Source organism: Dendrobium catenatum, unplaced genomic scaffold, assembly GCF_001605985.2.
Source record: "Dendrobium catenatum unplaced genomic scaffold, ASM160598v2 original_scaffold_27042, whole genome shotgun sequence".
NCBI lineage: Eukaryota > Viridiplantae > Streptophyta > Magnoliopsida > Asparagales > Orchidaceae > Dendrobium > Dendrobium catenatum.
Genome location: NW_021345501.1, coordinates 543,288 through 555,488, shown reverse-complemented (window position 1 = coordinate 555,488; position 12,201 = coordinate 543,288). Strand labels below are relative to the sequence as shown.

Below are 12,201 nucleotides of genomic sequence, written 5' to 3'. Positions count from 1 at the left end.
TAAATTTTTTTGAATAATTTAAAATAACTTTTAAATATTTTAAATATTTTTAAAAATAATTATCATCATTAATTTAACCATTGCAACAATGATCACTTGTCGTCACCACTCACCACATCATCATCACCATCATAATCAGCATCACCATGTCATTCTTTTTATTAGCAAGCATCATAAATTTATATTAAATATATATTTTTATATTTAAATATAAATAAATAAAATAAAATTTATAAATAAAAATAAAAAAAAAAAAAAAAATGATCCCAAGCGCCTTATAATATTTTTTAGAATTTAGATAATTGATAATTAAATTTATATACATAAATATATCCTTGCTTTCACGCGAAGATTCGACGCGCCGCCTGGTTCATAGAATTTACAGAGGCAAAAAACAAAAGGAGCGCTTGCAAGGCGGTGGTGCACTCATCCCTCTCTCTCTCTCTCTCTCTCGACCTCGACCTCATGGCCGTCGGCGTCCTCGCTCTTCAAGGTTCTTTCAACGAACACATGGCAGGTTATTCACATAGCTATTTCCTTATATAATATATCTCTTCTCATCCCTTATAACGTTCTCACCTTCTTGTTGATTGATGGCGATTGCGGAGCAGCTCTGAGAAGGCTGGGTGTGACAGGAGTCGAGGTGAGGAAGCCTTCGCAGCTGGAGGCCATTGAAGCCCTCATCATTCCTGGAGGAGAAAGCACCACCATGGCTAAGCTCGCCCACTACCATAATCTCGTTGGTTCTTGTTTCTTCCCCTACTGTTTATTCTATAAATTTTAATAATCTAATGTGAGGGCTACTCCTTAAATTAAGGCATTTAATCATTTTTTATTATTTTTCGGATTTGCTTATTCGTAGATTAAAAAATGATTTTTTTTTTTGGATTTTCTTTGATGATCAGTTTGCAATTGCTTTTTTACGAAGTGATTGCTTTTTTTTTTTTTTTTTTGCTTTTCTTGATGAGTGAATTTATGACCTAGTTACCGGCATGCTTCTATCATGATGAATAAAGAAAAGCTTAATTTTTTTAGCTGAAGAAAAGAGGGTAGCAGACCCACTAATAAAACCGGTAGATGAAATTAATATGGTAGGATTATGAAGTAAAAAAGTTGAAAACTAACACCCTTATCGGGCGTTGAGGGAAGGAAAGAAAAAAATTACATGGGGAAGAAAAGAAAGGAATAGGGGGGGGGGTGGGGGGGGGTTTATGAAGGGGTTTGTTAAGGAAGTTAAGGGAGTAAAATTATCATTTAATATTTAATTTGGAGTTGATTACAAAGAAAGGAAACGAAATATCATAATTGATTTAACATATATACCCTCCTTGTAAGGATAAATTATTACATGCGGAGTCCGTGCACAAATTGTACATAGTGTGTGTATAGGCTGATGTGGTCAGTTTTGATTGGAGTCCGAACGCCATGTGCATTTGGACTCCGCACTTAATAATTTCTCCATTGGAAGACAGATAAATGTTTAGAATTGAGTGGGAAAAGTCTTTTTTCTTTCTTTCAAAAAACTAATGTTAGTTTTGATATTATTTTTTATGCGCTCTCTTTTCACTAGTGACAGGAGAGAAGCAAAATCCTCCTATGAAGGAAAGTCTTTCATCTTTTTTAATTTTTACCTTCCAATCAAAACAGTATTCACTTTCTTTCTAATTACTTTACTTTCCTTCATTCTAACTCTTAACTAGAGTGTAATGGTAACATGGATTGAATATTGACTAAACATATATACACAAAATAAAGACATCATTTAATTAGAATTGATTTAGATTGAAGATTCATAAATATGACCTCAAATAATTGAGAGAAGAAGATGGAAAATCTGTGCTTCTTTTCCGCTCTGACTAATGATATTTGCCTAGTTTCTTTTAAGCTGAACAGTAAATCCAACCTAATAAACATCTGGATCAAATAGTATTCTGCAATCTCATGTTTTATTGATTGCTTTCAAATTGCCAATTTAAGCTTTTTAATGAGAAAATTTCTGCTTATGCATTTGTTTTCTTACATATTTCCATATGATTGAAACCTTAGTTCATTTTGGGTGACAACTTCTTTTGTTGTGTATAATGAAGAAGTCAAGCTCCTTATTATGTTTTTTAGACATTGAATTGTCCCAAAATACACAGAAAGTTAATTGCCTTTGTACCGCGATCTCCCAAGGGATCAAAATCTACGTAGTTTGATAGTTGTAGATCATGTGACAATGTAGGAGGCAAGAAAATCGAAAAGTACAAAGTTAAGGCAATATTGCCGTGAAAAATATAAAGTTTAGCTAAATTTGTTGGCTTAGTGCTAACCTGCTTAATGCATCTTTCATCTTAACAAGAACAAAATTCAAATTTTTACCCGATGGGGTAAAAACAACTTTGTTTGAATGAATGTCCTCTTTCTCTAGAATCATTCCACAAATGATATGAAAACTATAACTAAACTCTCTGTTGGAGAGAACATAACGTACTAAACTAAAGAATTGGCTGAATATACCACTTGAAATGTCCAGAACTAAATAAATCAAACTCAAAAACCTTGATATCTGGACAACTAATCAACTCTGAAATCAAACAGAAAAGGGCGTCTAAAAAAATAATTGAATCAACTTCTTAATGAGAAAGAAGATAGCCAAAAAAGTGATTGAAACAACAAGAATCGAGAAGAGGAAATAGATGCTAAAATCGAAAAAGAGCAGTAGAGGCCAAAATATACCTATCGAATAAGAGAGTTAAGTATGTTAAGATCATGGGATCTTTTCAGATTGTTGGCGCGCGATTGTTGACAAATCTCATTAGGATACTTATATAATATTTAAGGTTTGGTTTGGGATTATTACAACTATTTGTAAAATTTAGTCGTAGAAATTGTTATCCAGAAAAAGAGATGTTTGTGAAAGTTGTTTATGGGTATTATTGAATTTTATCCCCTCTAAAAAAGTCGGACATATAAATTTCTTACAACTACAATACTCCTAGTTGATTTGGTTTTATCAAGAAAATTTTTAAATTATACAAGAAAATTTTTGCCGACCCACATGTTAAAGGCTTGTTGTAACAAGAAAATTATTGCAAATAAAATGGTACTCAATAGTCTATTAAATAAACGTTGTAAAAAAAGAAAGTCCTGAAAGTACCTTCAGTTATAAAATTAAAAAATAAAATAAAATAAAAACTTTCAAAAATGTACCTTTGGTGTTGTCAGAACCAATTGGTGTTGCATGATAACAAGTTTATCGTTTTATTACATGGTCTCTTGATAGGCTTGGCATTCAGTTTCTTTAACTTATTGAGATTACTCTGTTAGAATTAAGCTTTCATGCATGCCAATAGATTTAAGGCAAATTATGCATTCTACGATATAATAACATTTTGCTTTCTTATTGTAGTTAATAGGATCAATTATAGCTGTTTAATCAATTGTTTTTGCAGTTCCCAGCTTTGAGAGACTTTGTTAAGTTTAGGAAAACCAGTTTGGGGGAACCTTGTGCCTGCTAATTTTCCTTGCAAATAAGCTACTGGTAAGCATATATGCACTTGTCTTTGGTTAATTGAGGTAGAAAGCATTAGGCTATAAAAGCTATCACAAAAGGAACATGAGTAAGATCAAAAGGACCTTCATTTCAGGCTCAAAAGTTGGGTGTCAAGAAGACTTATTGGGGGGCTCTGGATTGCACTGTTTCACCGAATACTTTTTTTGGTAGTCAGGTATGCCTAAGGCTGGCAAAACAGTCATACTTCAATTATCAGACCATCGGTTTGTCCTGTGGGGGTTTTGCCTCCTTTCCATAAAGATTGTCTGATTTTGTTTTGCAGATTCAGAGTTTGAGACTTAGAAAAAGCTTTGTATGTTCCTAAAGCTTGCTGAGCAGGAAGGTGGTTTCTGATACATGTCGTGGAGTGTTTAACGTGCACGCAAGCCATTTTAACAGGCTGGGCCAGATGTTGAAGTACTAGCAGATTAATGCTGTTCCATTGGATAATTGAGAAGTGTAGTATCTGAATGCTGAATGCTGAAGGAGGTCTCTCCCTGAAACCCCCTCTTATCTCTCTCAACCAACAAACACGAGTTTAGTTAAGTATTTTACTATCATTGGAATGATTCCTAGAGAGAAAGAGACACCCATCACAAAGTTGTTACCGACATACCGGGGGTAAAAGGAAAATGGATGTGATAGAAATATTTGGATGTCTTAGAGATTTAAGAGGGGGTTTTAACGAGATGAAAAGGAAGGATAGGACATCCCTAAGCCAGTGCTTAGCACTCACTCAGAGCACATCAAATTCTAGCATCTAAGATACTCTAACTTTAACATACTTTCTCTCAGGCACACATTTAATCTTGCCAACATTGTGATAACACATTTTGTGTCTCTTCCGAAATTATTTTAATTTCTGGGCCTATCGTACCTATCACATATGTCACACTAATTCATGAGCCCAGCCTTTAAAATGGCTGGTGCATCCTAATAAACACTCCACGACATGTATCAGAACCACCTTCCTGCTCAGCAAGGCTTAGACTTACAAGCTCAGTCATCAAAACTCTGAAATCTGCAAACAAATCAGAGCATCCTTTTATGAAAAGAGCAAAACCTCCCTCATCCAGACAAAACTCGCATTGTGATGAATATGAAGATGACTGTTGGCCTTTATCCCACTATGTGGGGTCGGCTACATGAATCCTTTTTATCCATTGTGTCATATTAAAAATGATCTTTCTTTATTAGATTTAAAATGAGAATTTGACTTTTAACAGGACACAATGGCGAAAAAGGATTCATGTAGCCGACCCCACGTAGTGGGACAAATGCTTGATGTTGTTGTTGTTGTACTTATAGTTTCGGTCATATTCAACTATTTTATGAGTACCTTCATAAGTCCTGCTAGATTAGAACACCACACATCTAGTTCTCCAAAGCCCAAAACCCACGTAGTGGGACAAATGCTTGATGTTGTTGTTGTTGTACTTATAGTTTCGGTCATATTCAACTATTTTATGAGTACCTTCATAAGTCCTGCTAGATTAGAACACCACACATCTAGTTCTCCAAAGCCCAAAACTTTTTCAATTATCAAACTTTTAGATTTCATTCTTCATCATCATTGTATTAGGCTTTAATATGTAGTAGGAAAAAATTCAATTTATCTTAAAAAGCATCTACAGGAAAATAATTTGATGAACACAAAGTAATAATAAAGAGTTCAAGCATTAGTAGAAAAAAAAAAGATTATTTGCTTCTACTAAAATAAATATACATCTATGGGGGAGGTACAAGGATCTTATCCATCATAGAGAAACCCGCCAAATTTACAAATAAGTGGGGCACAAGACAGTAATCTTTCCCAAATCTGAAGAAATCTGATCTCACTAAAAAATAGAAGCTTTAAATCTCTCAAGTCTAATAAAAGAGAATAACTCAAAAGGGTAGATTGTATCTCTAGGAAATCATTGCAAAATCTATTGCACAAGTATGCTTCAACCGCATCAAGATAGTACTCTGCGATCATAGAAAATCTTTTTTTCTTGCTTCATCTTTTCTTTCTCTCATCTCTCTTGATCTTAAACCTCTCTCTTTTGTTTTTCCAAGCCATAAATCTTAACAAAAATTATCCAATGAAAGATTTATTGAAGAATTATAAGTGAAGAATACTCTTTTTTTTCTTATTCACGGAGTAAAAGAGATGCATAATTTATAAGAGTTATAAGTCACCTAAAATAGAAAGAAGCTTAGGGACATAACACCGACCCTATGATTCAGGAAGATAATCTGCCTAATAAGTTTAGTATTATAGATTAGGAATTAATTCCTTCCTTACTAGCCATGGAGGATTGCATTAATTAAACAATGCCCTTGCCAGATTGCTGAGTTGGCATTCCTCCTGCAGTTGATCAAATCAAGGCATGCAAATTGCTGAGTAGGAGAGGCAATGGCATTAGCAGGTGCTGGCCACATGAAAAGGTACTTTTGTGGCTATTGGAATGAGGATTGGGATGAGTGATGCAGTACTACTTAGATGAGATGCTTATGGCTTCATTTAGGCATTGCACAACTCTTAGATTAGAATAATTTAAGAATAAAATTACTAGCAATTCTCAACGAAGAGAAACAATTAAGGAGATAATTTTGCGTAGGCTAAATTACATGCTCCGAGCTTTAAACTTTCAAGATAATTGAAAAAGACTATTACAAACTTGACACAAATACCTTACAAACTTTGACAACATAAACACAAATTAAAGACACCTAAAGGAGCTTGCCAATTGTTGCTTTGAGAAGAAGGATACATGTGAGGTGGATACTTGCGGATAGAAGAAGAGGTTAGAAGATTAGATGAAGTATAGCTCGCAAGCTATAGAGAGGAGAGGAAGGAGAAGGACATAGCTCGCAAGCTATTCCAAAGAAAACCCTCAGGTTTTATCTTCAAAAATCATAATTTTCACCACCCTTTTCTGTTTTAGCCCTTTTCCATACCAAAACATCTCATTTTTATAGGCAAAAGAGAGAAACCAAGCAGCCATAACACCTCTAACCAAACGAATTAGATTTAGGAAAATGAAAGGCCAACAGCCACAACACAGTAGCCCCAATTCGATACATGAAACCCAGAAAAGAAGGCCACGAGAAACCCAGCAGGCAGCCATGGGAAACCCAGCCAGCAAGGGACCCGAGGAGCCAGCACAGAGAACGGAACAGCAACACGGGAAAACAGCCAGGGGCCACGGGAACAGCAAAAGCCAGGAGGAAACCGAAGAGACAAAGGGAGGAGAAGGGGCAAATGAATCCAAGACATAATAGCATACCTTTTTGAAATAATGAGCTAGGAAGTGTATTTAATTCCCAATCATTGAGCTAAACTTCAGCTCAAGCATTTATGAGCTAACCCCAAGTAGAATCCAGAATTTTGAGCTCAATACCAAGCAACCAAGGCCCAACCGAGAGCAACCAAGGCCCAAAACAGAGAACAGCAAGCAGCCTAAGGACAAGAAGAAATTCAAGAAGATTTGACCCCCCTGCCTACATCAAGAAATCCAATCCCCTTGGCTGAAAACTAAATAACAAAAATCCAAATCTAAATTCAAGAAAAATTTAAGAGAAATAGCTCAAGAAAACTCTTTTCAATTGATGAAATATGGATGAAAATAACGAGATACAATGAATCCTCATTTGGAGGGGAGGATTTGGCTCTTCCAAATCTTTAGCCGGCGGCTAGAGCCCAAACAAACATAAGAACACTCCCAAATTCATCAAAAACATAGATGATCCTAACCTTAGGAAACTGTCACCCTTTAAGCATACAATAATCCTGTAATTCCCTAAATAGCCTCTATTTTAAATTTTCTCTCCTAATCTCTCCTTAATTCCTCCCTTAAATGGTTGTTGGGCCTGGCATGTAGAGGAGGCGAAAGTTCTGGGTGGAACAATTAGTTCCACCTCTTGTACACAAGAGTTGGTCCATCATGGACCGGCTAGATTGGTTGAGTGACCGGTCTAGCAAACCCCCCTCCCAAAGACCCACTTTGTCCTCAAGGTCGAAAGAGGGGAACTGATACTTTACCCTCTCGTAGGGCTCCCAGGTGGCGTCATAGTCAGGTAGGTTCTTCCATTTGATCATCACTTTCTTGATCTTTTCTTCTCCCTATCGCACCACTTTCATCTCCAGTGGTTCCAACACGACTTACAAATCCTGAGTCAGTATAACCAATAACTCTGAGTTAGCTGCATGATCCCCAATAGCTCTCCTCAACTATGACATGTGGAATATTGGATGTATGCTAGCGGTTGGGGGTAATCTCAAATGATAAGTCATTTCTCCAATCCTCTCCAATATCTCATAAGGACCATCCTCTGTTTGTAGGGTCGAAATCCTCAATTTTAAACTGGGTGTCTTTTCTGTACCCATCCGTCTACTTCTTCATAATATGTTAAGCCCTCAACAAGTGCCTTTTCAATTCATCCAACACCCTACCCCTCTCCTCCAAGTATTGTGCTCCTGAGGAAATTGATGTGCTATTCTGCCCAAAATGCACGAAGTGAGGTGTGTCTCTTGTATACAATACTTTGAAAGGAGTCATTTGGGAATACAAGTGATACGAAGTGTTGTATCAGTACTCCGCCCATGTTAGCCACTTGGCTCACAACCAAGATGTCTTTGAAGCAAAACATCACATGTATGTCTCTAAGCTCCTGTTTACCACCTTTGTCTGCCCATCTATCTGGGGGTGGTAGGCGTTGCTCATCTTCAGCACTATCCCCTGTAGCCTAAACAACTCCCTCCAAAAGTGATTGGGGAACAGTTATCTCAGTCGGATACTATAGACTCTGGTATCACATGCTGTCTGACCACCTCTCTAATGAATGATGATGTTGTTGTCACTGTCATGTAAGGATGTCGTAGGGATATGAAATGAGCATATTTGCTCAATCTATCAACCACCATTAGAATCACTGTAAACCCCTTAAATTTGGGTAACCCGTCTATAAAATCTATGTCGACCTCCTCCCATACTCTTTCTGGAAGTGCTAGGGTTAAAGTAATCCCCCTGGAGCCATGGCTATGTGTTTGTTCCTCTAGCATACCTCACACCTAGCTACCATATCCTCGACATCCTTGCACATCCCCTTCAAATGCAACTTTGATGTCAATCTCCTATATATCTTCTGCACACCAGAACCCCCAACAGTGTTCCCATGGAACTCCTGCAACAGGTGTGAAATACATTTCCACCTTGTAGATCCACCTATGTGTATCTTCTCACTAAAAAAGGGCATCTTCAACTTCTTTATCCTCCCTCGGATCTCCCCCGTTCCCCCTGATTTCTCCATAATTTATCCTTCCCCAAGTGGGTGGTACCCCCCAAGTATCCAGATTCTCCCTTCCATGCTCGTACCCAAACCCTTCTTCAATTTCTCCCTCCTTTCAAAATTAGCACCTCTCCAATCATTCTTAGCTTCTCTTCTTTCAAAATCAGCACTCATTCGCTCGTACCCAACGTATTCACCCCTTTCCCCATACCTCCTATCTATCTCCTCCTTATGACTAGGCACAAGAGAAGGTCTTCTTTCTTCTCCCTCTAAGATCTCCACATCGTGATCATCTCTGCAACTGCAGCAATGTGTATTTCCTCCTACCAGCACTCTTGCCTCTGATGTCGCCGTTTGGTTGTGAAGATTCAACTCCTTCACCATCTCTTCTAGGTTGGAGAACTTATCTTCCATTAACCATTGTTTTGATTTGGCTCATCTCTCCCTTAAAACGTTCTTCCAAAGCATCACCTTCTTGACTGTCATAGGTACTCAGATCTTGGACAACAATAAAAAAAAAAAAAAAAACAGGAAATATGCCCTTTAATCAGCAGAAATCAGCAGTTTGGAGAGGAGGAAACAGTAGAAATCAGCGAAGGAAGGCCTCAAATTCAGCCCCGGACACTGCTCTGATACCAATTTGTTAGGAAGTGGATGCATAAATCCAATCTCTCTTGGCTGAAAATTAAATTATAGCAATCAAAATCCTATCTCCAAGACGAATTTAAGAGAAATAACGGAAGAAAATGATGGACCTGTCCAGCCTGTCCAACCTGGACCAGGATTTGTCTACAGAAGGCGGAAGGATTTCACCTCCAATATGCCGCCCCCTTCAGGGGGTGGGATACCGGTCCATCAATAAATCAAGACTTTAATGGGGAATTAAAGAGAAGATGAGGGAAATTCAAATTAGAAGGGTTGTTTGGGTAGTTAACTGAAGGAATTGTATGTTTAAACATGTGGGGAGGCTAGGGTTAGATTTTTATCTTTGATTTTGGCTGAAAAAGTGAAGGTTCTTGTGTCTTGAGAAAAGTTGATCTAAGGTACTAATGACCAAAAACTGTTTTAAAAAACGGTAAGAAATTTGTCTCAAATGAAGCCTTAATCTTCAGGCAACTCCCACATTTTGCTAGCCCCCAAACACCAACCATTGGTCTACCTGTGCTCGCTGCCACTTCCATCTTTCAAATCATAAAATAAATCAACTTAGGCAATATTCCTTAAAAATAAAAGTACAAAACAATTTAATGCAATATGTATTTTTACATCAAAATATATGCAAAATAATGTAAATAAATAAATAAGTAAATATAAAACTTAATCCCAAATGACCCTCTTCCTCATTTAAAATTTAGAGAAACCATTAACCCTTTTGAGTACGGAAACGTAATGTGACAACAAAAGCTGAAATAGTTCAACTTTATTATTTGACTATTATTCATACCACCCTTTATAAGCTTGGAAAACAAGTGCCAATGAATCTTCTTGTGAGCTTTGGCTCTGTGAGAAAGCGGTAGTGAAATTTGAATGTTCTCTATCATTCACTTTTTGCTTCGGAAAAATAAAGTAAATCTCCCTGATTCCAATAAGCATAGAAGATTCATCACTTTAAAATATAAAAGTACGTTTCCAATTTGCCTCTCCTATTACTAAACTCTCACCATGCAATTTTCACTGTTATTAATATAATGGTCACACGCTGAAATTAGTTTCTTTTATGTTATCTGATTTGTGTTTTGCTTCATAGGCTATTGCAGATTCTCAGGGGAAAGTGATAGTTGCCGTAAGGCAAGGGAACATACTTGGAACCGCTTTTCATCCCGAGCTGACTTCTGATATCCGATGGCAAGTTATTTGATAGCACCTTTATATAGATGTATACTATAAGCTTATTGACCTTGAAATTGATTGATTAGTTTTACGTTGTACTTATCAAACAAATCTTAAAAAAGGATCAAAATGATGCCGGACTCTTTATGAAAGATAAAAATAGTCCCTAACAATTATATTAAAGAACAATTTTGATCACTCAACTCTTTAAAGAAGAATCAGAATAGTCTCATCATGAAACTATTTTGATTCTTTTTTAAAGACTTGAGCGACCAAAATAATCTTTTAATATAAGCGGAGATCATTTTGATCTTTCATGAATAGTCAATGGATCATTTTCTCAACTTCTTAAAGAAGAATCAAAATAGTCTCATCATGAAACTATTTTGATTCATTTTTAAAGATTTGAGGGATCAAAGTGATATTTTAATATAGTTGGAGATCATTTTGATCTTTCATAATGAATTAATGGATCATTTTGATCTTTTTCCTCCAAACAAATCTAATGTATAAACCTTTCTAATCAAATTTGAATCAGAATATTTTGGCCAGTGCTAATACTAACATTCTAGCATTTCTCTAGCAGGCATAGTTATTTTTTGAAGATGAGGAAGGCGAGTGATGAAACTAGCTTAGAGTGCTTGGACTTGTCAAATCAGAACTCATATTATCATCTTGGCAGAAGAACTTTTGACTTACCAATTTTTGAATAGCAGTGTATTACATCAATATTTATCCAGTTTCATATGTTTAAAGTCTCATTTCAGATTAATGACTTACTGTAATACTTTGTTTTAAAGGTTTCCATTTGATTATGTATTCTGTTCATCAAATATCCATTCTTGTCACCTTCAGCTTTCCGTTACTGTCAGTCACATTAATTTGGTATTTTGATATATAAGATTTTGTTTGTGATAGCTTTCTTACTACTTTTTAAAGCAATTTTTTAGTAAAAAATTATTTCAAATCAAACCTAAGGCTTCGTTTGGGACTGCTTTCTTACTGCTTTTTAAAGCGGCTTTTTAGTACAAACATTTTAATTTTTGTACTAGAAAGCCACTTTAAGAAACAAGAATAAAACCGTCCCAAACGAAGCCTGAGTCTAACTATATATCTTGCATAGCTTGTTCTATTTAGGACTTTGTAAATGTCAGGAATAATTTCTTTTTCTGTAAGGTGCATTATGATCTGGCGAAAGTGGTAATGGTAGGAAGGTTGGTGCTGGTCCCTATGAGAAGCTTTTTTGTTTGTTTAACTGTTATGTTTGTTTGTTGTTGTGGTTATTTTTTTTTAGTTAATTTAGGTTTTGTTTGGGATGAATTTTTTATACTAAAATTCTGTTTTAAAGAAGCAATAAAAAGTCGTCTCAAACGAAATCTTAATCCAAATAAGATTTCATTTGGGATAACTTTCTGATTGCTTTTTAAAACAACTTTCTAGTACTAAAGCATTAAGAAAATTGCCCAAATGAATCCTTATGTTTCATTTAGGACGGCTTTCTTACTACGTCTTAAAGCATCTTTCAAGTAAAAAATTAAAATTTTTATACTAGAAAGCTGTTT

The 12,201-nt window shown here is 36.0% G+C and overlaps 1 protein-coding gene across 1 annotated transcript; it reads left to right on the top strand.

Moving 5' to 3' along the window:
* The first annotated feature begins 350 nt into the window (after positions 1–350).
* LOC110112870 (probable pyridoxal 5'-phosphate synthase subunit PDX2) lies at positions 351–11,556 on the top strand. Its single transcript, XM_028691623.1, is given in 9 exon segments — positions 351–517; positions 612–739; positions 3,435–3,458; positions 3,460–3,480; positions 3,482–3,523; positions 3,630–3,710; positions 3,819–3,848; positions 10,557–10,654; positions 11,226–11,556. Coding segments are annotated over 9 exon segments (603 nt in total). The 5' UTR covers positions 351–465; the 3' UTR covers positions 11,353–11,556.
* The last annotated feature ends 645 nt before the right edge of the window (positions 11,557–12,201 follow it).